Raw genomic sequence first — 25824 nt, 5'->3', positions numbered from 1 at the left:
TCAGACTAACACGGCTACCCCTCTGATTCTAAGGAAGTGTTGGTAATATTGCTAGACAATATGGACGTCCCATAGTCTGACAAATTCTCTGGTTTGGCACTGGTTGGATTCCGAGGGTACCAGACTAGAAAGGTTCAACTTGGATTTGTTGCTCTTGGCAGACAGGACTATCTTCAGACAATTGGACACTGGATAATCAAAGTATACTATATCAGCCTTGTTGCCAATTATTTAAAGTAAGCTATAATTTAAAAGCAAAAATTCAATATTGAACAATTAATGCTCCAGTGAGACCTTAAGACAGCACAGTATGAAGAAATACACAGCTTACCTGTAATAGTGCTGACTGTGCTGCTGCACTATGCTGCAATTCTTGCAGGGAAGACTGTGTGGCACTTTGGGTAAATCCAGGGATACCAGGAAGAGACAAGAGTCCAGGGAAAACTGTGTTTCCTGGGGCTTGAAGACCAGAAGTCAAGCTGAAACCACCAAGACATGGTGATTAGGAACACTTTCAACAATATTGTATCCTAGATTTCTTAACTTGCTAATAGCATTGATTTTCTAAATCTCAGTTAACTAAATTTCCAAAACAGGACATCTAAGCTGCACCCAATGAATGTTTGCAGGTACAAGCCAGGGCCTGGTATACACATGCAACTTGAACATGCAAGCTAGTCTCTTGTGTACACAGTTACCTGCTGTTGCACAAATATTTTGTAGGTGAAAATGTCGTGGATGATTTTCTTGACACGGAAAGGGCTATGCTATTGTCTGTTATTACCTGAGTATGTCAACTGATACATATTTTGAACCCATTCTTGCAAAATCCTAGCACCTTGGAGGTGCCAAATACCCTCAACAAGGAGAGGAGGACACTCATCACCTTGCAGAACTGGACCTGATAGAAATTGGGATCATGTATACTAGATACAAAACATAGACTGGTCTCCTCATTTAAATGCTAAAGACAGATGGAGATCTACTGCTGAAGTATCGATTTAAAATATTAAAAGTACTTTATAACTATGCCTGGAAATACCATCCATGTCTAAAGTAAATCCGTTTTGCTGAGAAAGAAATGGTTTTGATCTCCTTCAGAAACAAACATACCCAGCCTGTGCAACAAGTGCAGAGTTGAAGTTTGAGCTAAAGGCCGAGGCAAACCCTGGCAGGACCGGAGCCGGAGATGGGGCTGTGGCAGCTGCCGGCAGCGGTGCAACTGCTGCTACTGTAGAAGATGCCTGGAGGCCAGGGAAAGAAGGGAGAGCTGGAGTGACAGTGGGTGTGTTAGAGGCAGGGAAACCAGGGAAGGATGGGTTTGATGATCCCAGAGGCCCCTGGGTAACAGAAAATAGGGAGGGGACGGCACTGGACAAGTTAAGCGGAAAGGGTGGAGCAGAGACTGTTGCTGAAGCAGTGAGCCCTGAGAGAACAGCTGCTGTAGAAGTCAAATGAGAAGCAGACATAGATGAAGCAGTGGTAGATGGAGTGCCTAACAAAGACCCCGGGACAGTGACCGGTGGCGTAAGTGCTGGGTTACCAGTAAAAGCAAAGTTACTGGTTAGCGACGTGAAAGGGGGCAATCCATTAAATACTGGTGCAACAGGAGCAGAGGAAGCATGTGGGGCAAGGGAAATGGAGGTAAGAGAAGTGGAGCTGTTTAAAGGAGCACTCAAAGAGGAGAGACCTGATAATGCTGGATTAAGGGAACTAGGTAAACTGACTGGCACTGAAGTTGCTGAGGTATAGGCACGCCCAAGTGCTGACAAACCTAGCGTGCCATGAGAAGGGCCAGCCGAATGAGAAGGGCCTTTGAAGGCTGAAAGAGTAGGGCTCATGGGTTCAGTTTTGACCAGAACTGGAACACCTGTGGCAGCTGAGGCAACTGAAATTTGCTGCTCGGGATTAGTGGGGCTCGCACCATGCAAAAGAGCAACTGAGGAGCCACAGCTGACTGGTATAATAGATGGGGAAGTGGTTAACGGTGACTGCGTTGGCAATGTTGGGGGAGTGGAACTAGGATTGGCTACAGAGGGAGATGGAAGACCCGGGAAAATGGCCAGCCCTGGTGTGGAAGAACGTTGTGGTGTTGGTGTGGCAGACGGAGTATAACATTTGTTTACAGAGGAGGCGGGAGGCTCAGAGCTTTGATTAGCAAGGGCAGATAAAGAAGCAAGCTCACTTGTCACAGCAGAAGGTAAAGCATTGATTAATGAGGTATCATTTGACGTCAGAAATCCCTTTAAGACAGACAGAATTGGATTAGGCAAGCTAAGCGGGCCAGAGATGCTAGTGGCAGGAGAACTAGCAATTGCAGAGGGAATGGGACTAGATATCCCTTGAGGAGTGGGGGTCAAGGACAAAGGGAGGCCAGCAAAAACTGATGACAACGGAGTAGGATTACTAACTGAAGCAACTGAAGAGGCTGCAGAAAAAGGGAGGCCAGCAAATGGTGCAGAAGCAGATGCAAAAGCTTCATTAGAGGCAGGTGTGGCACATGGTGCGGAAGAACTTTGTGGAGCTGATGTAGCAGCAGGGATAGAAGCCAGTCCAGAGAAAATTGCAGGAATAGGGATGGAAGTTGCACTATGAACAGATGTGACAGGAACACCAGGCAATGAAAGTGATTTGATGACAGATGGGGTCGGGGTTGATGGCTGAGATGTATGGATGGAAGAGGAGACCTGCCCTGGGAAAACAGGAAGCACAGGGGTAGACATGCTCATCCCAGGAATGACAGCAGTTGCAGATGCTAATGGATGGCTTAACGTCTTGACAGGGGATGGGGTAGGGACTGGAGTAGCAGCAGGTGTTGAAGGATTAGAACCATGAGCAGTAAAGAGCTGATTCGCTTGTGCAGAAAAAGCTGCAAAGAAACAAAACTGGTAAGAATACTTGAAACTGACAGAAATGCTTCAATTCAACACAAATGCAACTTATATAATTATAAAATACACAAGCAGTAACTGACATGTTTGTATGTACATAATGTACACAGAAGGCTACAGAGATAAAATACAGTTGTATATACATAAGTGATACGTGCTGTGCAGTACATATTATGTAGACTACATACATCTATGTGACTCCCTTCAATGATTATCTATTACCCACACTAGCAATTGTGGGTAACAACTAACAACTCTAGGATATTTACAACTTCTTCATGAGCTAGTGCAAGACAGTTTAGATCTTCAAGCATGCTCCCTGAGACAACTCTATATAAGACAGGGAAACAGATAATTCCTGCCCCTAATATCTGGCAGGATCCATAGTAGGATTAGTTTACAGCACTGGTACCATTTCTGCTCTCTGCATGAGCTCTATGAGGGTTCATGCTAATTCTACAACAGGTAAAACACCAGGGCTGTGTCTAGACTGGCAAGTTTTTCCGCAAAAGCAGCTGATTTTGCGGAAAAACTTGCCAGCTGTCTACACTGGCCACTTGAATTTCCGCAAGAACACTGACTTCCTACTGTCTGAAATCAGTGCTTCTTGTGGAAATACTATGCTGCTCCCATTCGGGAAAAAGTCCCTTTCGTGCAAAAGCTTTGCACAAAAGGACCAGTGTAGACAGCTCAGATTTGTTTTCCGCAAAAAAGCGCCGATCGCGAAAATGGCGATCGGGGCTTTTTTTTGCAAAAGCGCATCTAGATTGGTATGGACACTTTTCCGCAAAAAGTGCTTTTGCGGAAAAGCGTCCGTGCCAATCTAGATGCTCTTTCCCGCAAATGCTTTTAACGGAAAACTTTTCCGTTAAAAGCATTTGCGGAAAATCATGCCAGTCTAGACGTAGCCCAGGATTTTACAGAGATTTGTTGGAATTCAGTCCACAATTGCAGAGTAGATAATTTTAGAAGCTTGCTTTTCATTTTATTGGTAGGTAGGTTTAATTCTTTCACTGTTTTTGATTCTGTATATCAAAATCTGGACAGCATATCAAGTGCACTATGAGATTCATGCCTGCTACAGGTTCACTAATCTAACACTGAAACTTGACCATAAAAACAAAATCTCTAAAAACATTTTGTTCCAACTGGGGATCAAATGTCCCATCTTCGAGTGCCACTGTATGACAGCTAACACCACAAAGTTCAGCTTTTATCAACCCTATAAGATAAATAAAGAGGGATGATCATTAGAGAAAAGCAGGAAGGCACCCTAACTGATTAAACAATAGTGAAGACACTAAATCTAGGTCTAAAAGCTGGTGTCTCAAAGCTTATTACGGCTTTTCAAACTCTTACTAATATGAATAGGCCCATCTTCATAGTGAACATTTTCATGACTAAGAACTGTTTGACCTCAATACCTCAAAAACGTGTACTTTAGCCAATTTCGAGTGCTAACTAAATACTACATAGGGATTGAGCTCTTTAATTCTAGTCACTTCCATGGCATTTTTATAACCTTGCTTTCCCTAAAAATGTGTTCTTTGTTCCCATTACTTTTAATTTAATTCTCTTGTTCCATAGTGGCTTAGAAATAATGCATGTTGTAATCATTGGTCGTTCCCCTTAAAAACCCAGATTTTTTTATTTTGTTTAGAAATTAACATGTTCTGTTTAACCATGAACACAAGACTGACCCAGGAGGCAAAACTCACTGCTTCTTTAACTCCATGTTATACACTAAGGCTACATCTACATTGCAGGCTTTTTGTGCAAGAACAGCTGTTCTTGCGCAAAAACTTGCAGAGCGTCTACACTGCACGTGTTCTTGTTCGAGTAAATTTACAGTAAAGCGTCGGAAAACAGGGCTTCTTGCGCAAAAGAGTTATTCCTCACCCCACAAGGAATAAGCCCTCTTGCGCAAGAATTCTTCCACAAGGAGGCAGTGTAGACAGGCAACGGGTTTCATGCACAAGAATGCCCTATGGCTAAAATGGCCATCAGAACTTCCTTGTGCAAGAGAGCGTCCACACTGCCATGGGCGTTCTTGTGCAAAAGCACATCTCTTGTGCAAAAGCATATGGAAGCATGGACGCACTCCTGCACAAGACCTTTTGCACAAGAATGCTTGCGCAAATCAGTTCTTGCGCAAAAAGCCTGCAGTGTAGACGTAGCTTAAATGTACCTCCTTTATAACCAGAAGTTTTCCATCACTGAAAACTCAGCTGTAAGATCTTAGGATACTATTTAAATTGATACACTTGAACCTCTTTAATTTGGCAACTGTGGGAAATAGGTTATGCTGTATTAAGGACATTTTGAGGACCATGGACGGCGGTGGGATATGGTCTAGGAGAGAGGAAGGTGTGTGAGGGGGACAGGACAGGGCCCTTATTTGGTGCCCTGCTTCCAGGGACACATGAGGCTCCGCACCCCCTGCTGCTTCCGGGCACTGCTCCCCTGTTGCTCCGGAGAAACACTTCGCTGCACTGCTGTTCTCCCAGCTGGGGAGGAGGCGGCGTAGCAGTGTGCAGAGGTGCTTCTTTCTTCCCTGCCAGAGTCTGTGTCATGGGTGTTCCCTGATCAGGAACACCCAGAGTAGAGAGGTTCAGATGCATAGGCAAATATTTTGAAACTTAAAACAACTTTGATATTTGCAAACCAAATGAAAAAAAAAATCACTTCTGTTCTTTTCTACAAAGCCAGAATCTGTGCCCAATGTCCTGGACTCTCTTTTCACCTCATCCTGAACTCTAAATTGAAGAATTAACTAATGATAACAATTCTTCACTCCGACCCATGAAAGTTGATAACAGAAAAATCTAGGTTCAAGATAACCAAGGATTATTGCTGGTACCATGCTTTTCAATGAGGATCTTGTCCTTTTAATTGTACTGATTTATCTGTGTATTTATCATACAAGCGTATATCAAAGTGTGTTTTAATGTATCAAAATTCCTGAGCACTTACACACAGGCACATGGGGTGGAGGCAAAACAGACAGGTAACATTCTCCCAGAATTTTTAATATTAGCTCCTTCAACACAGCTTTTCTACTTTGTTTCAGTTATTTGCTTTTGTGCATAATAAAAGAGAAATTCAGCTTCAAAAAATGTCAGGTTATTTTGTTTTTAGTTTCTGCCACATAATAAGAATGGGACTTGTAGCAGCAATGAAACTTTTCTCATACACTGAATTTAAAACAAGTTTAAAAGTTGTGAAAATATTGGACTATCGGCAAATGCTGGCAGTTGTGCATTCAAATCTCCCATTAGGACATACATACACGAAAATGCTACTTTGATCAAGCCCAATATTAGGCAAAAAGCAATTTTTTCAGCAACTGCAAGCAGTTGCTAAAAATGGATTTCAGTGCACAATATTTCTAAGAGTATTTTGTTCTAAGAGTATCTGGACAAAAATGCATTAAAAAGTTAATGTCTGTACAGATTAAGTTACATATCTTAACAGTTAAAAATAATTTATAAATTTCTGAAAGAAATGCATTAAACTGCATCAAAATACAGAATATTTTCCCTGAAGAGCTGTACTTTACCTTGACTTTGGGAAGGTTTTGCTTGATTGGAAAGGTCTTCGTTTTCTATGTAGAGAACAAGAGTAAATTATTAAGTGCAGAAAAACTTCAGAAACAAGTGATACATTCTCACATTTAAAAACATTTGTTTACAGCAGCATTTATATGCATATATGCTTTACCTGATCCCACTTGATTAGGGGTATATGGTGGAGGAGCTGGTAAGCCTGGTGCTAAGACACTGGCCATTGGAACTAGACCAGCATTGTTGTAAGCACCTAAAAAAATCCAAACAACATAAATACACCTGAAACAAAAAAGTCAATAAATACAAACAAATTATTTAAGAGTGCACTAGCCAACATCTTTCTGTTAAAATAATTCAAGACTCTAAAATGTTTCTTTAGTAGTTAAAGCAAACCTCTTAACTCTCCAGGCATGCGTTCGAACGTAAGTTTTAGTTAGGGTAGCTCTCTGATGGTTCATAAGAACACTGTCAATAGAAGATTGCTTCAGAGAGCAAGAAACTATCTGGGAGAGCAAAAAGGTCATGCTGACTTACAAGAAAATAGATCCACTGGTTTTGCACATGTACTCTACAAGGGACAGCGTATCTTTATCATGGCCATATTCAAAGAACACATCCAGCTTCCCAAGAATAAACTCTGTATTGGATTTTATGATACAGAAGTCAAATATTTATATTCAATCAGGTTCTAAAAACATTACAGCTATTATCATCCTCATCTTTTCTGAAACTCATGTCTCCTCTAGTAATAAGAGAATCAGCAATCAAAATGGTGTGCCATTCTTGAAATTATGCACAAGTCAGAAAAGAAGCCAACATACTCATCATATTGGTTCTACAGCGATAACAGAAGTTAGAACTGCAGTCAATTAAAAAGGTAACCATAGTCAGAGAAGTATCACCACACTAGATCCTTTAAAAACTAGATCAAATAATACGATCAAGATAAAGCACAAAGAAGCCTTACTTGGTGCAATAGTTGCATGCGGCCGGCATGGTGGGATGGGATATGGAACAGGTTTGTGTGGGTTGTATGTTGCTGGAGCCTAAGTTGAAAAAGTGAAAGAACAAAACAGTGAAAAGGCATTAAGTAATATGTTCCTCTGCCAAAAACTGTACCAGTTAGATGCTAAGCTACTGTTCAGATGACTGTTATTTATCCTGGGAAAGGGAATTTGCTATATCAAATCACACCGCAGATTCATTATGTTTGCTGCCCATCTGTGAAGCTGCCAATAATTGAATGCTTTTAAAGAAGGGCAAATACTGTTTTGTAAAAATAAACTTGTGTAATCTAGTAATGGGGAGGCGGGGAGGGCGAGGGGGGGAAGGGAAGGAATATTGTTCTTGGCCCATGCATCCTTCATGCCCTGAAGCACTAGATTTTTCTCTTAATTTGAACAACTACAAATGTAATCTGAGGACATAAAATTATCCTGTCCTTTAAAAAAAAAAAAATTCAGCCACTTGATTGGGAAACACTTGGAAGCAGAAATACTGTCATTCATTTCTACAGTACTTCTCATCTCACACTGAAAATGTCAGATTCAGTGCTATGCTGTCCATTTGTTGTTAAAAAAAAAAAAGTATTTGTAATCGGAAAATAGCTGTGTTGCCACAGAATAAATTTCCTCATGAAGCACCATATTTTAGAAATTGTGTATTAGATTTTATTTTTTAGACATACTGGTTTGGATGGTCCAAGTATACGGGCTGCAATTCCCTTCCCTTCGTTAGTACATTCTTCAGTCTCTTTTTTGATAGGTGTTCCCTAAGACATAAAAATACATCTGTTATTCAGCATTTACTTAGAAATAAATAGCAGAAAGTGGAGAGAAAGGTTTTCATGTTAGTCTTATTCTGAATAATAATCAAATTCACAGCTATTTTGCTAACTTCAATTAATCAAGCACTCCAAAATACAGAACTGTGTTCTCGATTTCTTGCAACATAATTACATTTTAATTAGGCTGCATTATATCACTGGGCTTTTGTATACAGAAACATTAAAGATAGTCACAGTTTTTGCTACAGCTGGAATTCTGTGTTCAATTCTGGGGACCTCACCAAAGAAACAGCTGGGAGTTATCAAACAGCATTTAGGTTAGGACATTTAAAACTGAACTAAAGTCATGTCTTCACTAAACGGAAGATCAACGCTGCCACAATCTTTTGGAGTTTGATTTAGCAAGTTTAGTTAAGACTTTGGCATGTAGTAAGGGAAGCCAATGGGAACATTTGTTCCCATCAGCCTTCTACTGTGGGGATGGCAGGAAAACTCGAATTACGTTGACTCCAGCTATGTAATTAACAGGGCTCGACAAAGCACTGAATCTACTCGCCCGTGGCGAGTAGATTTCAGCCGGACGCCCCGTTTGTTTCCGGCGCGCGCATGCACAATGCGGGTCTTGCGAATGCGCAGTGCGGGGCTGGCGAGTGGCTTTCGCCGCCGTTCGTCAAGCCCTGGTAATTAACATAGATGGAGTTGTATACCATAATTTGATCTTACTTTTCAGTGTAGACCTGGCCTAAGATTGATAAATGTATTGCATAGATCAATCCCATACTATGTCAGAAAGTTCCTCTCCCTAATATACCTTTTTCACCTTTCGTTTCCATGATTCTGAGGAGCATGTTTGTGGTACTAGAGATTTCCTATCTTCCTTTTATAAAAGGATGTCTTACATAAGTCTGAAGGAAATAAATCTGAATCCTCTTTTAAATTGTTCACTACGAATGTTTACTGAGAATACATGACAAAAAGTTATTGTTTTTAATTCCACTCATGCCAAGTTGCTCATTTAAATGGAAGGGGGACAAAAGTTCAGGTATACTATAGTACATCCTAGGGATGTAAGCGACTAGTTGACTATCCGATAAGCAAATCTCTATTGGATAGTCAAGTAGAGACTCGACTAGTTGCTTCCTCCTCACACTGTGTCTATCAGAGAGAGGCAGTGGGAAGGTGAAGAGGAGCAGAAGCTGGTGCTGGAGGGGGGTAAGGAGGGAGGGTATGGGTAAAGCCAGTTCCCCCCAGCACCATCTCTGCGGGGGCAGAGGCACAGTGGGAAACTACACAAGTACTGGTTCTTCACTCTGGTTCCCACTGCGGGCACTTCTGCTTTTGAAATCTACAAGCAGTCCCTGCTCATCCCATACTCTCTGGGGTGCCCCCCCGGGAACAAGATCAGGGGCCGGAACTGGGGGGAGCCGGCTTAAAAGCCAGTTCCCCCCAGCACTGTCTCCGGGGTGCCGCCTGCCCTCCCCTCTCTGCCTCTATCAGTGGCAGCAGGGGGAACTGGGGATGCTCCTGCAAAGCAGTCCCTGTCCACAGGAGTCCTAGCAGGGAGCTAACACACACACACACACTCTGCGGACAGGGGCTGTTGTTGCCAAGCAACCTCTGTCCACAGTGGCCAGGGATGGCTGGGGCAGCAGTCACGTCCGTGGCCAGCTCTGGATGCCATGAACAAGGGCTGGTGCTGGAGCAGTCTGTTCATGACGGCCAGGGCTGGGAGTGTACAGAAGCTGCTGCCCACAACCAGTCCTGGCCACCGCAAACAGAGGCTGCTCTGGCACTAGCCTCCATCTGTAGCAGACAGGGTTGTCTGTCACGAACAGGGGCTGCTGAACTCAGCATGAGACGGAGACCAAGTAGTTCTGGCTCACGCTGATCGCTGCGCATCTGCATTTTAAATGTAGTAAGTGCCCAGCGGCACTTTGTATCGACTATACAATTAGCCAGATAATTGACCTTTTAACATCCTTAGCACATCCTAAATCAAAATAACTTTCAGGAACAATTTGAGTAGATTTCACATACTGGGAAAATTCCATTTATGCGACTTGGTTTCCCCTTGGGATAAGGGTTTCCAGGAATCATGCCACAGGAAGATATCATAGCATGAGGGGCTTTACAGCCTCCTTTGGAAGCCTGCAACACAACCGAAGAAAGGAGAATTAAAGTGTTACAAATTCAGACCGTATTGTATTGTTTAGACCAGAGTCTGAAATTCAGCACTTTTAAAAAGAATCTGAATTGCTGCCTGGTGATATTCAGACTCCATTAACAAAGATCACAGCTACATGGAAATCTAGATTCAAAACTCTCCATAGTTTTGCTTAGCCGGTTTGTATTAGTTCTTTCTATCTACTCCTCTGTTATTTGCTGCATGCCATATGCTCTATCCAGTCCCACATTGTTTTGATGATTCTTTGGGCCCAATTCTGCAGTCTGTGGCAGCACTCTGATTTTAAAGAAAGTAGGATTGTGCCTGTACTCATCTCTCCCATCATCTCTCTTTTCCCACACAACACTTGTGTGGAAGTCTTCCTCTTTCTGTACAAACACCATTTGTTCTCTCATCCTTCACAGACTCACTTCTTTCAGATTATCAACTACCAGTCTGCACTAGCTATTCGTTATGTGAGCCCTGATCCTGCAGTGACCATATGGCTGGAAAAACACAATATCAGTGAACATCTTTTAATACCTGCTCAAGAATTCTCCTGCACCTTTTCTTCTCTGACATGTTAATTCTGAACAAGTCCTCAATAAGGCGGTAATTCTGAGCATCAACAATGTTGCTAGAAAGAAAGCAATGTAATAGTTATTGTTATTTCATATACCTGTCACACACACGTTATCAGGAATTAGCATCGGAAAGCAATGAAGTTGCACAGGCATGATTCGTAAAGAGGTGTATGCATTTGTAAAAAAGCAAAAATGTCTGAGAAATTAAAACTTAGATGGTAACAGATCACAAAACTCAGTGAAGGATCAACGTGGTGATATTTTGAAAAAATTGAGCTTTTGATGATGTTTGTAGATGCTTCCACATCTTTATAATTGACTAACCAGACATGTTAGGCCTCTCAGGTGATACACAGTCTGACATTCCTGCAATATTATAAACTAATCATATTTGAATAATGCATTGGTTGTTCAAGAGTTTTCAGTAACATATTCAAGAAATACAATTAGCCTTTGCTTGATTTCCCTTACATGTGTCACCAGTATTTATGTCTTGAAATAGGATCTCTCAATTATTTGTAAATTAATACAATACACATAAAAATACAAACTAGAATTTCTGAGTGGCCAGAACAGCCACATGGAAAGGATGAATTTATTTTCACAGTTCACATTAGCAGCTCTCATCCTAACTAACACACAATTCTTATCACAGAAGCATGGCTACATCTACCAAGGTTGGCCCAGGCTGCTGCTCTCCAGTGCCTGGTGGCAGATTCTCAAACTTTAGATTCCTCCAGGATAGGAAAGAAGCAGATCTTGACAGTTCACTCCATGCTATGGAGTGGAAGTGAAACACTTCAAATGTCACATCAAACAACTAACATTTCAAAGTGCAGCAGGCACTCTGATACCTGGTGTCAGAGTTCTGCCTACAGGCCCGGGTAGATAGCAGCAACCACACTGATGGCATAGATATTCCAGACTAGTAGCAGGAAGAGTTAATAGCAAAGAAACAATTGTAGTTCCTTGCCATCAAAACAGATTATTGACAGGATAATATGGTGTAAATGGGATCATCATGGTACTGATCAAAGCTGTCAGACACACACAGGCACAATGGTGCAAAATAAAAGCGGATCAACTTTAATTTTTCTGTTTTGTTAGTTTGTACCACAAACATAACATGAACTCAACATACGTTTTTATGGTGTTAGTAGCTTCTGCTTTAATAGCTGTTCATATCAAGAATTTGCATATTCAGAAGTTCTCAAATAGACTAACATTATGAGCCACACTCTAAGGCTATGTCTAGACTGCAAGCCTCTTTCGAAAAAGAGCGTCTAGACTGCAAGCGGAACTTTCGAAAAAGCAAGCCGCTTTTTCGAAAGAGAGCACCCAAGCAGTCTGGATGCTCTCTTTCGAAAAACCCGTTTGCATTCAAGAACGCCTTTTTTCAAAAGAGCACTTTCGAAAAAAGGCGTTCTTCCTCGTGAAATTAGGTTTACCGCCGTCAAAAGAAAAGCCGCCTTCTTTCGATTTAATTTCGAAAGAACGCGGCTGCAGTCTAGACGCAGGTGAAGTTTTTTCAAAAAAAGGATACTTTTTTCGAAAAAACCCTGAGTCTGGACACAGCCTAAGAGTCCACAAGCATAGATTTATATGATCCAAAGATCTTGGGCAGTTGTGTTCTATCAATAAACATCCCAAATGTATGTTTGCACAGCAGCCTTTTAAAAACTGTTCTGATTTAGCAACTGAACATGCCTATTCAAATAGATATCTGAAAACTTTTTTAAAAGTTAATTATTTGCCAAGTGTAAAATACTTAAAGAGCTTTTAAAATGCAGAAGGCATGAAACAAATGGCAATGAGCTAATGCACTTTGTAGATGTGGCTTTATATGAGTTGCTGGACATGAGGGAGGCCTCATCCCTTAGGAGACCGGATTAGAATCTGCTAACTGGAAACAAGTATCAGAGGGGTAGCTGTGTTAGTCTGAATCTGCAAAAGCGGCAAGTCCTGTGGCACCTTATAGACTGTAGCGTGCGGCTCTCGTCGCCCTTTTGGTCACTGCCCTCCGGCAGTGACAACCATAGCCTCTAAGCTGTCCCCTTCCGGGGGATGGTTCGTTGTAGGCCGGCAGGCCTTTAGGAGGCGGATCCTCCGCCCTGGTACAGTGGATGGCTAGTCCGTCCTATGGCCCTACTAGGCCTTAAAGTAGTCCGAGTCCTGGCCCTTTAAAGGTCCGATCCGGATCGTGGCCGGGTGCCAAACCCCTCATACGGACGCCCAGGCCTTCGAGCAGGGTAGGGCAGCAGCTGGCGGCCAGGCCCCCAATGCAAGGCGGGTCGCAAACAAACCCACAGGTCTGTAGGAGTTCCTAGTTCAAGGGCGGGGCAGGCAGTGCAGCTGCAGCTGTGGCAAGGGGGTGGGAGACTGCCACCCGGTTGGTGGGTGGCAGGGGCGCAGGCCCACCCACTCCACTGCGCCCCGGCCCAGGGGCCCTGGATGCAGCCGTTCAGCTGCTACGGGCTCAGCAGGGGCTCCAGCCCGCAACGTGCTGGCCTAGGGCGGTTCTCAGCCCATGCTACCCCCTGGGCCGCCTCTTGTCTCCCCCTTTCCTCTTCCCCAGTACCTGTAGCCCCAGCGGCCTGTCGGGGAGTTGAAGCCCGCGTCGTCTCCGCAGGGGCCAGCGGCCCAATCCAGGGGTCAAGAGGTCAGAGCTCTGTGGTGTTCCGCGGGGCTTGTCCGGCCCGGCGTTCCAGTACCCACCGGGGGTCCAGCTGGTCCAGCGGCTCGGTCCCGTCCTCTGGGTCCGCGAGTGGTTCAGCTGGCGGGCCCGACCCGGCCTTAGTAGCCCGGGCAGGGAGGCCCTGGCCGGCCTCTGGGAAGGTGGCTGAGGGCAGCCTAGCCCCAGGCAGGAGCTCCAGCCAGGCCTCCGGCTCCTTCGGAGGCTGGGCCCTGACTGAGCTCCCAGGCAGCCTTCTTATAGTCCTAGTCCCACCCCTTGACTTCCGGACAGGTGAGGGGGCGGGGCTAGGCCGGGCCCAAAATGGCCGCCAGAGGGGTTCCTCCGCCTCCGGGTCAGTGGGTGGCCATTCCACCCCACTACAAGACTAACTGAAGTGTAGGAGCATAAGCTTTCGTGGGCAAAGACCCACTTCGTCAGATGCATCTTCAGTTAGTCTATAAGGTGCCACAGGACTCCTCGCCACTCTAACTAGAAACAGAATGTCTACTGAAGATGGGGGTGGGAGGATATCCAGGAAACCATTTACAATGGACAAGATAGCAATGAACAGGGCTCAACAAATCACTGAATCTACTCGCCCATGGTGAGTAGATTTCAGCCGGTTGCCCCGTTCATCGGCAGTCTTGCGCATGCACAGTGCAGGGCTGGCAAGTAGGCTTTGCCACCGTTTGTCAAGCCCTGGCGATGAATAAGAAAAGCCTAGAACAGGGGTGGGTTATCTTTTTCAGGTCGAGACTCCCAACCCAAAGAAGAATCAATCAGATGACCACCCACACACAAAACAGCAGTTACACAACTATTCAATAGTTCCTGGTAATGCAGCCAGCAGCCAATGTGCTCCCAGCCCCTCTCCCAGGGAGTTCTCTGCGCTGCTGCCGCTCTCAAAGGCACTAGTGCAGGGTGGCAGGTGGGAGCTGGTCTGTGATGAAGCTCCCCACACAGACCGGCTGCTTGCCACCCAGCGCTGCTGCCTCAGCTTGTTGGTTAATCATAGTCAACTACACGTTGACATCCCTACTCTCCTGCTTCTCTTTTCTTGAGCAAATCCTATAGGCGAGTGCTGTCTACATCTCATCCCTAGTGCTCTGGAAGCCATCATCAGGACCTGCTCTAGCTCCTCTATCCATCTTGACAAGTCACCTGAATAAGATGAATGTCATCCAACAGGTCTTCTCTGAACAGTGTCCAAAAAACATCTGTAGACACTCATGAATAATTTTGGTGCTCATGCTCAATGGGTCAACCTATACTCCACTCTGATTTCACATACTGCAGGGGATATTAGTTGGCGGTTCCACCATGAAGTCATAAGTACAGGCATGTATCTGGCATTATTCATGAACTCCTGACACTTGCTCCTTTTGCACTGAGAGGGAGACACTAGCACACATTTACTGCAGAGTGCATCAGGCTGCAGCCCCTCTCCTGGTTTCTCTAGGCCCCTTTACTGAGGTGCTAGCTGCATTTTTCTGCCTCATTTTTTTATCTTAGCACATCCTAGTCGCAACCCCATAAAGTCACGAGACCTCCTCATCAGCCTCCGCTTGGTGCTGGCAAAGACAGAAAACCATCACAACAGGAGAAGGAATCTGGATGGCAGGTGCTTTGATACTGTGGGACCTATTTCTGGTTCCTTGTTCAGTCATGTCCCTAGGTAAAGTTCCTTTGGTCCCTGCCAGAGCCTTTCACTGATGCTAAACATCACCCTAAATGCTGCTGCCAGAGACATGCAGTGTAGACATAGCCTAAAAGGTTTTGAATACAACATAAACTTTGAAAACAGAGTTGTGTCAAACAGGTAGCAGGGGTATTGTGGTTCAAGACAGATGAACTTAGGAAGTTTTCAAAACACCTCTCTTCATTATTACAAGCTACAGCTATTGCTTTTTTCATTCATGAGCATCAAATCATTTTAAAGCAAGTAGGCATTTTGCCCTAATTGTTCAGAAGGGTTCATCTGAAACTTTCCTTTATCTGAAATAGTCAGATTGAGTAAAATCAGTAACATATCAATAAGTAAATACAACACATAAAAGAAATACTTACGAAGCCAGGAGTTCCAGAGCCACAAGCTTATCTTTGCTAAAGGTGAAGCAGTTAAGGATATTAACCACTTTTGATGCCGGAACGGCTACCATTTTCTAACAAAACAAGCAGGGAAAAGTGAAAAAAATATATATGACAGTATATTTATTTTTAGTACAGTATGCAATTTTAAAATCGTTATATCCTGAATTTCAATAAACAATTACCATCTTATAGTCTCTGGAGAACATTACTCTTATGAGCTAAGTACTGAATACAAAATAGAGCCACAATTCTGGCAAACTGCAAAACACTGTAACAAGCAATCATCCACTGATCCATCCCGCTGGCCATTCCCAGCTTTTGGCAAACAGGGGCTAGGGACATTATCCCTGCCCATCCTGGCTGATGCCCTCAGAAGAGAAAAGTACATATATTACAAAATATATTCATGTGATGGGAATATAGATGTGCTTATGGAAACTAAGAGCAGAAGAAACAAGGGGAGACATTTCAAAGGGTTGCTCCATAAAAACATACATGCTGTAAAGCCTTCATTGCTTTTAGTTGTGGTTCAGCCCAAGAAAAGTATCTCAGCAATTCAACAATCTGAAACAGAAAAACCAACAGTTCACTTCTTATATATACACATTTTCTGCTAACAAAATTCAATATCTTTCCTGCCACTCTACACATTGAGTGTAGTAGGATATTGCTAAGCACTGTGTGCATGCATAGCCAATATTTATCTACACAGCAGTATCTAGTGTGTTTTTTGTTTTATCTAATCCCTTAAAATCCCACTGGGTAGTAAGATAGCTTTTTAGGTAATTATTTTAAATAAACATTTATATTATTTTTATAAATACATACCTACCTGATCAAATACCAAACTAGAATATTAACACACATTTTAAAAAGAAATCTCAGAGAAGATTATAATAATTCAGATCCAAACAGAAGCATCCAAATTTGTATACAAATATATTTTAAAAGCATAACATTATCTTACTCGGAACCAAAGCAAGTGTCTTTACTTATGATCTTAGAACATAAAGATAGGTTCAAAATATCCCATTATCATTAAGGTTCTGAATTCCATGAAAATTAACTATGGATATTTCAATTATACACACTAAGAGGCAAAATCTGATCTCTATTAATTGGTGAAAATCTAGACCACCATTATTATGTTACTCCAGATTAAAACTGGTGTAAAAAGAATTTGTCACAAATCTCCTAAATTAATAGAATGGCAACTAGTGAATATGATCTGGATTTGCAGTTGCTCAGTGGGAGGAACTGTCTTTGTACATAAGTATATAGAGTAATTCCTGGATTTTACATTATCCATAAACACATAGCACTATGTAGAATGTTACCTGTTCACTAGAGAAGTATCCATGCACATATTCTATAGCTTTTAATTTGTATTCAGTCAACACAGCCTAAAAGATAAAAGAAAAAATTATTAAAGCATAATCATCTGCAAGACAAATATATTCAAGAGAAAAATATATCAATTATACCACAAGATTTTTATTCTACAGAATATTTATTGAATAATTATGTGAATATTTGCAAGCAGAGGAAGACTTTAAGAAATAAGTAAGATTAAAAACTATTTTCCTTTGTTTTAGGGATTTTAAATTTAGATTAAGTAATTGAATAGTGGATAGGATTTCCATCAACTATTTGATTAGTCTATAAGGGCGTCTCCACCTTTGAGCTGTAGCAAGAGCTCTCCAGGACTCTTGCTACAGTTCAAAAGCGGAAGCCTTGCAGAGAGTGTGGGTCTTCCTATTGAAATATACAGAAATTTCAAATTTCAAAAGCAGAAGCTCCACAGGGAGCATGGGACCAGTGGATACTCCTGCTGGCCCCATACTCCCTGTGGTGCCTAGCCTTTGAAATGTACAAGAGCCCAGGTGAGGCTCTTGTACATTTCAAAACCAGAATAACAGCAGAAATGGTGCAAGTGGAGACTGCCTTAGTCCCCACTGGCGCTGTTTCCCGATGTGCCTCTACCTTCCCTGAGCCCCCACGGAGACAGTTCTGCTTATCGGCTAGTTGACTACTTTCTTACATCCCTAATTTGTTTCTCTATTAAAAAGTTCACCATCTCTCTGTTTATATTCAGCCTGGAAGAATACCACAATACTGCTCCTTTCAAGCTTCAGATCTTAAATATTAAATCTCTAATGTGGGGAAGGGCAAATACCAGTCCATGGGCCAGATCCGGTCCACCAGGGTTAGTCCCTTATAGGCTCCCAATTGCTGTATGCACCTGCACATCCACAGGTATCAGCGAATGCAGGTAAATATAGCAGTGGCAACCTGCCAGGTACAAACCCTGACAGGCTGATGCCCATCCATGCTCTAGTGTCTCTTGAAACCAAGATGGCAGTTAATTCATTCAAACTGCAGCTTATTCAACTAAGTACCTCGAACAGGAATGTGTGTATTGTGCTTTACTTAATTCTATGAAGAATCTAGAGCTACTTACTATGGGCATTTCTTGGGGACAGGCTGCTAGAAATACAAGAACGAAGAGTTCTATGGCACCTTAAAAATGCATCTGACAAAGTGGGATTTTGCCCATGAAAACTAATAAATCTGCTAGTCTTTTAAAGTGCCATAGGACTCATTTTTGCAGATACAGACTAAGATGGTTACCCCTGATAGAAAGGTGATGATTAATTAAATTTATGGCCATGAAAGGTAGCTCCAGAGAGTGATGTGATCTTGTCAATAGCTTCCTGTTATCCATGTTTAATATGTAATTGAGCGAACAGGAGGCACAGATGGGTGAAGTGATTTGTCCAAGGTCTTACAGCAGGCCAGTGGCAGAAAGGAGAATAAAACTCATCTCCTAAATCCCAGTTGAATTCCCTAATCATGGTCCCATTCTGCTTCCCTATGGTTTGTACATCTATAAAATGGGGATGATACTTCCTTTATAAAATAGTTTGAGATTGCAGCTGAAAATTTCTACATAAGAACTGTTATAATAATTAGGCCAGGTCTTGGGATCATGTATGAGTAAAGGGTGCCCAAAAATAAAAACGTTCAGTGATCATAATTGCACAAGGGTCTCACAACTTGAGATAGACAATCCTGGGGCAAGATATGTTCCTTGCATAGAGAAACTGCACTAGACTAACCCATTATTTTTATAGTGAATGATTTTTGATACCATGATATCCGTTAGATGTCTAAGTTTACGGACCATGCCAGGCCTTTAAAATTAGAGGCAATATTAGAGTCAGACAGTCGCAAGATTATAGGCCTGAGAAATAATGACCATGTTGTTGACAGTGATGAAGAACTTCCATTTTGGGCATATTCAACAGGAGTTAAGTTATCCAAGAAGCGATATATGATTGGAGTGAGGGAGATAGATATAGCTTTTACACTACAAGTCATCAGCATAAAAACGATGCCTGATTTCATGTGAGTCAATGACTAAGATCACTTCTTAAAAAGGACAGAATACTTTCACGTGAGTTTGTGTTTTCAGAAATTGCAGGTAGAGGCTCAGGTTACATCTACATTACAAATTACTTTGGTATAACTTACATTGCTCAGCAGTGTGAATGATACACATACCGGTCTGATATAGGTTACACTAACCAAAGCAGTGGTGTGGACAACCCTATGACGGCAGGTGTTTGCCTATTGACATAGCTACTACTTCTCACAGCAGCAGGAGTTTATTAAACTAACCATCTTACAATGTCTTCAACAGAAGTGTTACAGCAGCACAGCTGCACCATTGTAATTGCTATAGTGAAGACATGGCTGCAGATAAATAGTGCTGTTCTCAAGTTCTTTTCCAGTTAGGAAAAAGTTACTCAAGATACAGCTCATGCATTAAACCCTTTCTTTAAACCCTGCACCCCAAGCAATTTGAAACTGGTACAGTTATTCGTCGTCTCAAATAGTGTTCTAAAGCCACAACTCTTTGGGAAAAAGGAAAAAAAAGTATCTCACCTTGACCACAAAAGAAATTGAAGGTGGGTACAAGAACAATTTGTCCTTCTGGTACAGTCTGCAGACCTGGTCTTACAATTTTTACAGGAGTGGTCCTACTCAGTCAATGGACATAATCCATCAATAATTCACTAGAAATGGACTTGGATTGTAGGTTCTTACAAGAAACAGGGCTAAACTCTCCTTTATTTATATGTTCAGAGCTAAGCTGCTAACAGTTTGAATAACAGTAGCATGATAAAACTTTCATTTAAGGTATTTTAAGTTAAACCAAAAGCAGCTGGTATCTTTAAAATATAACTCCCAGAAATCTGAGTTTTATTTAATGGGAGGCTATGTGAAAAATTATATCTTCAGAAAAAAAATACTATTGTTACAAGTAGCATAGCTGAAGTTTCCTTTTGTTGTCATGAAGCTTTTTCATACAATGCAGGGGTTCCCAAACTTTTTGACACGGGGACCAGTAAATCTATTCACGACCTTTTGGAGGACCGGTAACATTCATTTGCATATTTGCATATTCATTAATCAAATGATGAATATTCAAGTAAGTTGTTTCTGGTCCTCCCAAAGCCCCCGGTGCCAGCTTTTGATATGGTCACCCACAATATTCTTGCCAGGAAATTAAGGAATATGGATTAGATAAATGGAGCGTAAGACAGACAGAAAGCTGGTTAGACCAGGGTTTCCCAAACTTTTTACTTTAGTTGGAACCCTTTTTTTCCGTACTATTTTTTGCAGTCCAAAAATATAAACACATAAAAAACAAACTGAGAAAATACCAGACATATAACATGTCTGGTATTTTCTCATTAGATAAGTTTTATTATTACTAGATGTATCAGTTTGTAGCTTCAAACTGCCTGGCTGGTATATGTGCTCAGACTGCGTGAGTGTGTCTACCAGCCAGACAGTTCGCAACTACTCGAGGGGGTGTGTGTGGGGGCGGAGGGCAATAGAATCCCCGGGCTGGGCCGGACTCACTCGTGCTTTGTGTGGGGAGGAGCCCCCCGAGATCCGCATATGTTCGTGTCAGTCCCACTCCCGCTGGCTGATTTGCTCCCCATCCTGCGCCTCTGGCCAACCCCACTTCCCCCAATCCCCTCCCCGACAGCCAGTTCTCCCCCGCTTCTCCTCCCAATCTCCCTTGGCCAGTCCCGCTGCCCATGTCCAGCCCTGCTTCAGTGGCCGCTTCTCCCCCCTGTCCCTCCATCTTCCCTAGCCAGCTCCCTACCCAGCTCCCTACCCACAACCTTGTGCCCCCCGGCAGCCCTGCTTCCACCAGCCCCCCAATCTCTCATGGACAGTCCCAATGCCCCAGGCAAGCCCTGCTTCCAGCAGCCGCTTCTCCCCTACTCCTCCTCCCAATCTCCCCTGGCCAGCACCCTGCCCAGCTCTGCTTCCGCCTGTTGCCCCTCCCCCAATCTCCCTGGCCTGCCCCGATTCCCCCGTCCAGTGCTGCTTCTGATGGCTGGCTCTCCCTTCCTCCTTCCCCACCTCCCCGAGCTATGCATCCGCCGGGAGCCGGAAGATCCAGCTGCAGACTCTGCCCAGGCCGGCCAAGGGCTTGGGGGACCCAGCGCCACACAGGCACTCTGGGAGCCCAGAACACCCTGGCAACCACGCTGAGGCCCGGTACTTTTTTCCTGTGGCCCGGTATCGGGCCACAGCCCATAGTTTGGGAAACGCTGATATAATGAAAAGCAGAAAGAACATATTTTAAAATAAATAAAATGAAATTGCAAAAATTGATATGGGAATTCAGGGAGACACATTCTATTTTTAAAGTTGACCCTGAATACTTAGTTTCTCTCTTATATACACTTAATTATTTCTACAGTGCCTCCAAGGAACTGAAATCACTTTAAAATAATGAGTTAAGACTCGCAACATATCTAATGTTTGGAAATATTAAACCCATTTTAAATATTGGGAAATGGAGACAAACAAGTTAAGCAACTCGCTCATCATCATTAACTCAGCAGAACATTCCTGCAGAACATTTCAGGCTAGCTGTTTGTCAGACAAGAAAATGTTTGATCTACAATTAGAGACCCACATTTAATTTAACCAACTAGTATGCTATTTTAAAAATTACAATGTTTATGAATTTCTTTTTCTACCATTGATCAAAAATATCTGCTGGAGAAAATTTAGCCTCATACTCCTAATAAGTATTTAATTTCACTAGCACTAAGTAAAATTTGATTTTTCAAAACATTATATTCTCTAAAAGAATTGTGGTTTCAAGAATTATTTTTAAAAAATTATGCCAGCTTAAGCAGGGCTATTGAATAATGATATAACTAATTAATTGAATGTGTGATTCACTTTTCCGAGTGTTATTTTAAGATAATGCCTTCATTTTACTTGCAGTCAAAATTTGTAATTCAACATGAGACTGGATGTTGCTGCCACTCTAAAAACACTAAATTATGGAATCTGAATGGAACCCCTATGTTTATGGCCCTACCAAATTCAAAGTCCATTTTAGTGAGTTTCAGTCATAACATTTTAAAAATAATAAATTCTGTGATTTCAGGTATACAAATCTGAAATGTCCCAGGGCTATAATTGTAGGGGTTTGACCAAAAAAGGAGTTGTGGAAGAGGGGGGATTGCAAAGTTATTATAGGGAGAGAGTTGCAGTACTGCTACCCTTACTTCTGCGCTGCTGCTGGGAGTGGCACTGCCTTCAGAGCTGAACAGATGGAGAGCAGTGGCTGCAAGTCAGGATCCCAGTTTTGAAGGCAGAGCTGCTGCTGCCAGCAGCAGCAGCACAGAAGTATTGCATGGTATGATGTTGCCACCCTTACCTCTGTGCTGCTGTTGGAGAGGTTCTGCTTTCAGCCATCTGCTGCCATTCTCTAGTTTCCCTGCACTGAAGATAGTGCAGAATAAAGGGTGACAATACAACAAGACCCCTAAAATAACCTTGTGACCTTCCTGCCTCTCCCTTTTGGGTCAGGACCCCCAATTTGAGAAACACTAGTCTCCTCCTGGGAAATCTGTATAGTATAGGGTAAAAGCATACAAATGATCAGATTCCCAGAGGGAGAGTAGATTTCACAGTCATTTTTCATGTCTGTGAATTTGGTAGGGCCCTATGAATGTTGTAAAATTGTATATTTAAAAAATAAAGTGTGGGTAATAAATAAAAATAAGGCTTATTTACAGGGCTCGCTGAACTGCCGCGAGCCCCCCTTGCCAGCCGTGCTGTCCGGCAATCTGCGCACGTGCAGACCGCCCGAACCCGGTTCTTCCAGGTTACAATCTACTCGCCCGAGGCAAGTAGATTGTATTATTTGTCGAGCTCTGCTTATTTACATGTAAAGACAAATACATGTCAGTGTTATCCAAATTCCACTAGGGATGTTAAATATCGGTTAACTGAATAGTCGATTAATCTCATGAATTTTTCTTGGTTACTTGACTATTTTATAGTCCTCAGGGGGTGGAGCCAACACCTAGTGTGCTCCGCCCCACTCCCAAGGAGCCCTCTGCCACTTCGTGCTGCAGCCTCTCTATTAGAGACAGCAGCATAGAATGCCAAGCAGGACCTGGTCTGCAAGTAAAGCCAGTTTAAAAATCAGCTCCTCTCGCAGACTGGCTGCCTGTCCGTCAGGAGTCTGAGCTTTCAGACCTGGTGCAAGCTGGAACTGAGCCAGGCTACCTCCACACATGGTTCCTAATACACTTTAAATGCAGAGCTGCAGCAGGGATAGGTCCCAGACCTGGCGCAAGCCAGGACTGAACGGAACTGCTGGCCAGCCCGCTAAAAATTTACTGGCAAGGCGGAGGGGGGAAATATGGGTAGTCTATAGCATTAACCGATAAGCTTTTGCTTATTGGTTAATCAACTACACTATTACATCCCTAAATTCCATACAGAATAATAGTAGTGTTTAACTTTCCATAACACAACTTTGTAAACAAATTGCTTACATTTGGTTAAGGAAAAAAGTGATGAAAATTTAAAATATCCCTAGAATATATGGATCATATTAGCATTCCTTGTATTTTCATCACATCTGGGATGAGAATGCAAGCTATAGAATCAGCAAGTCCATTTAAATATTTTAAAGTAAGCCTGTCAAATGTTTTGATGAAGCATGATCTAGTTTAATATTGAAATGCCTGTTATCTGGTCTTGGTTTTCTAAGCAAACTATAAGCATTCAAAAACTTTAAGTCATAAATTATCAAAAGTCAGTTAAGAAGTACAAAATGCACAATATGGGATCAATATTAAAGCTTCTACACTATGTTTAACTCCATTAACACTTTTCATCTAAGAATCCCAGAGCATCTTATAAACATGAATGAACTAAGTCCCACAGTATGCCTAATTTCAATTACAGACTGAGAAAACCTGAGGTTTCAAGTGGTTAACTGACTAGACAGAATATTCACAAGAATTCTAAAACAGAAAGAAACATAATGCAGATCAGGGGTCTTTCACTCTCATGCTTTAACTTTATAATGTAATACATTACTTACAAATTCAGAACAAAATAATTTAAAACATTGGTTTTTAAACTGTAGTCTATGAACTAAGGGGTATACTAACTATATCTAAGGGGCCCACAAAAGTCTGTCATTATCAAACAACGATGGTTTTCAACTTGTGGTCCACAGAGCTCTGGGGGATCTGCAGACTAAGATTTCCATTTCCATTTGAAAAAAATTAAGTCTTTGAAAACCACTTTTTACAAATATCTACTATACATTTACAGTTTTAAGAATATTGAATGAATTTATGAATTATTCAACTTTTGAGCAACATAATGTCAGGAGACCATCACTCACCAATGAAAACATGAAGATAGAAACAAATACTAGGCAAGGTAAGTCTCAACTAGACTAAATTTGGTTTACATGAAGCAAACACTGGTATGCCTTCTCTGTATTTCTTTCTGCTCTTTGAAGAGCAGGCAATAATTTGGCTTTTCCAGCCTTTCACAGGGAACAAAAATTAAGGCAAATCAACTGTACTCCAAAAAGGAATTTGCAGTTACACAATTAAAACGAATGTGTAAAAAGTTACCTTTCTAATTTCATCAAGCACGGTCTCAAATGATTTCTTATCCATCTTTACTTGTTCATCCAATGCAGATTTTTATTTAAAGAAAAAAATACATCCAGGCAAGACTTTTACTGCAGTAGTGTCTTTTTTATTGTAGAAGAAAAGCACTGAAGAAAGACACTTTACAGAGATGCAAAAAAAATAAAAATAAAAATTCGGTAGGAAAAAAAGCCAGCGCAAGGGATGTGATTCTTTTGGATAATAGCGCGGATTTCAGTCACGATATAAATGCTTGGTCTAATGCACGGTTCATCAGGAGACGGGAATTGGCGCTCCCTGCCTCGCAACTGGCAGATTAAGGGAGGGAAGTGGGGGACGGGGAACGAAGAACGAAGAAGAAGAAGAAGAAGAAACAGGGCGGACGAGGAGGAAGAGAGGGGCCCTGAGAAGAGGGGTGAGAGCGGGGCAGCGCCTGGCTCAGGTGCCGCCGGGGATACGGGGCTGTGCACCTGCTCCAGCCTCCTACCGCTTCCGTCAGAGCGCGGCCCTCAGGCCAGGCAGCCTCCGGGCGCCCCCGCTGCCCATCGCCGCGCAGCTCCCGGCTCTTTGTTACCAGCAGCAACCAAACACGGGGCACTGGCGCGATGGGGGGAGGCCGCCAGGGAAGTGGCCCCGACTCCGGACCTGCCGCGCCCAACCCCAAGCACGCGCCGCGCCCAGCTCCGCGGCCCCCACCACCGCAAGGAAGCGACAGGGCGCACAGCACAAGCAATAATAACCAGAGGCGACACGGTTCCTCCTCGCCACTGGGGTCCGCAATGCCCACGTGTCGCGCCTCAATGACATCATCAACCCACGTCTAGTGTATATCTGAGGTCCCTTCCTGTGGCGGAGACCCTCCCCACTGCTAGCTGCCTGAGCAGAAACTCTGAAGGTGAGCGGAATGGTTTCTTTTTTGCACAGCTCATGATGCCCTACTCTTAGCATCCCGCCGAGGGGACTGGTATACATTGTTTGAAAACGGTGGGCAACTGTGCAATGTTCTCTTGCGCTCAGGCACTCAAGCAGTCACCCCTTAAGGAGAGCAACCTGGGCA

The 25824-nt window shown here is 42.8% G+C and overlaps 1 protein-coding gene across 3 annotated transcripts in view; it reads right to left on the bottom strand.

Moving 5' to 3' along the window:
* Positions 1–25581, bottom strand: part of PROSER1 (proline and serine rich 1) — a 30471-nt gene extending 4890 nt beyond the window's left edge. The window contains exons 1-12 of one of the 3 annotated variants that reach the window (XM_075919118.2): positions 24750–25581; positions 17094–17159; positions 16252–16320; positions 15733–15827; positions 10951–11044; positions 10281–10391; positions 8145–8228; positions 7425–7503; positions 6612–6707; positions 6451–6495; positions 1114–2869; positions 332–479 (exon numbers count right to left, since the gene is read on the bottom strand). In XM_075919118.2, coding sequence (XP_075775233.2) covers positions 332–479; positions 1114–2869; positions 6451–6495; positions 6612–6707; positions 7425–7503; positions 8145–8228; positions 10281–10391; positions 10951–11044; positions 15733–15827; positions 16252–16320; positions 17094–17159; positions 24750–24794 — 2688 coding nt within the window. In that variant the 5' untranslated portion in view covers positions 24795–25581. Of the gene's footprint in view, positions 1–331; positions 480–1113; positions 2870–6450; positions 6496–6611; positions 6708–7424; positions 7504–8144; positions 8229–10280; positions 10392–10950; positions 11045–15732; positions 15828–16251; positions 16321–17093; positions 17160–24749 lie in introns of those variants that run through there. The other 2 variants (XM_089775495.1, XM_089775496.1) reach the window with 2 other exon arrangements.
* Between the last annotated feature and the right edge of the window lie 243 nt (positions 25582–25824).

Source organism: Pelodiscus sinensis, chromosome 1 (genome assembly GCF_052426305.1).
Source record: "Pelodiscus sinensis isolate ZL-2025 chromosome 1, ASM5242630v1, whole genome shotgun sequence".
NCBI classification, from domain to species: domain Eukaryota; kingdom Metazoa; phylum Chordata; order Testudines; family Trionychidae; genus Pelodiscus; species Pelodiscus sinensis.
The sequence above is the reverse complement of the archived record's forward strand: the minus strand, read 5'-3'. Positions and strand labels throughout refer to the sequence as shown.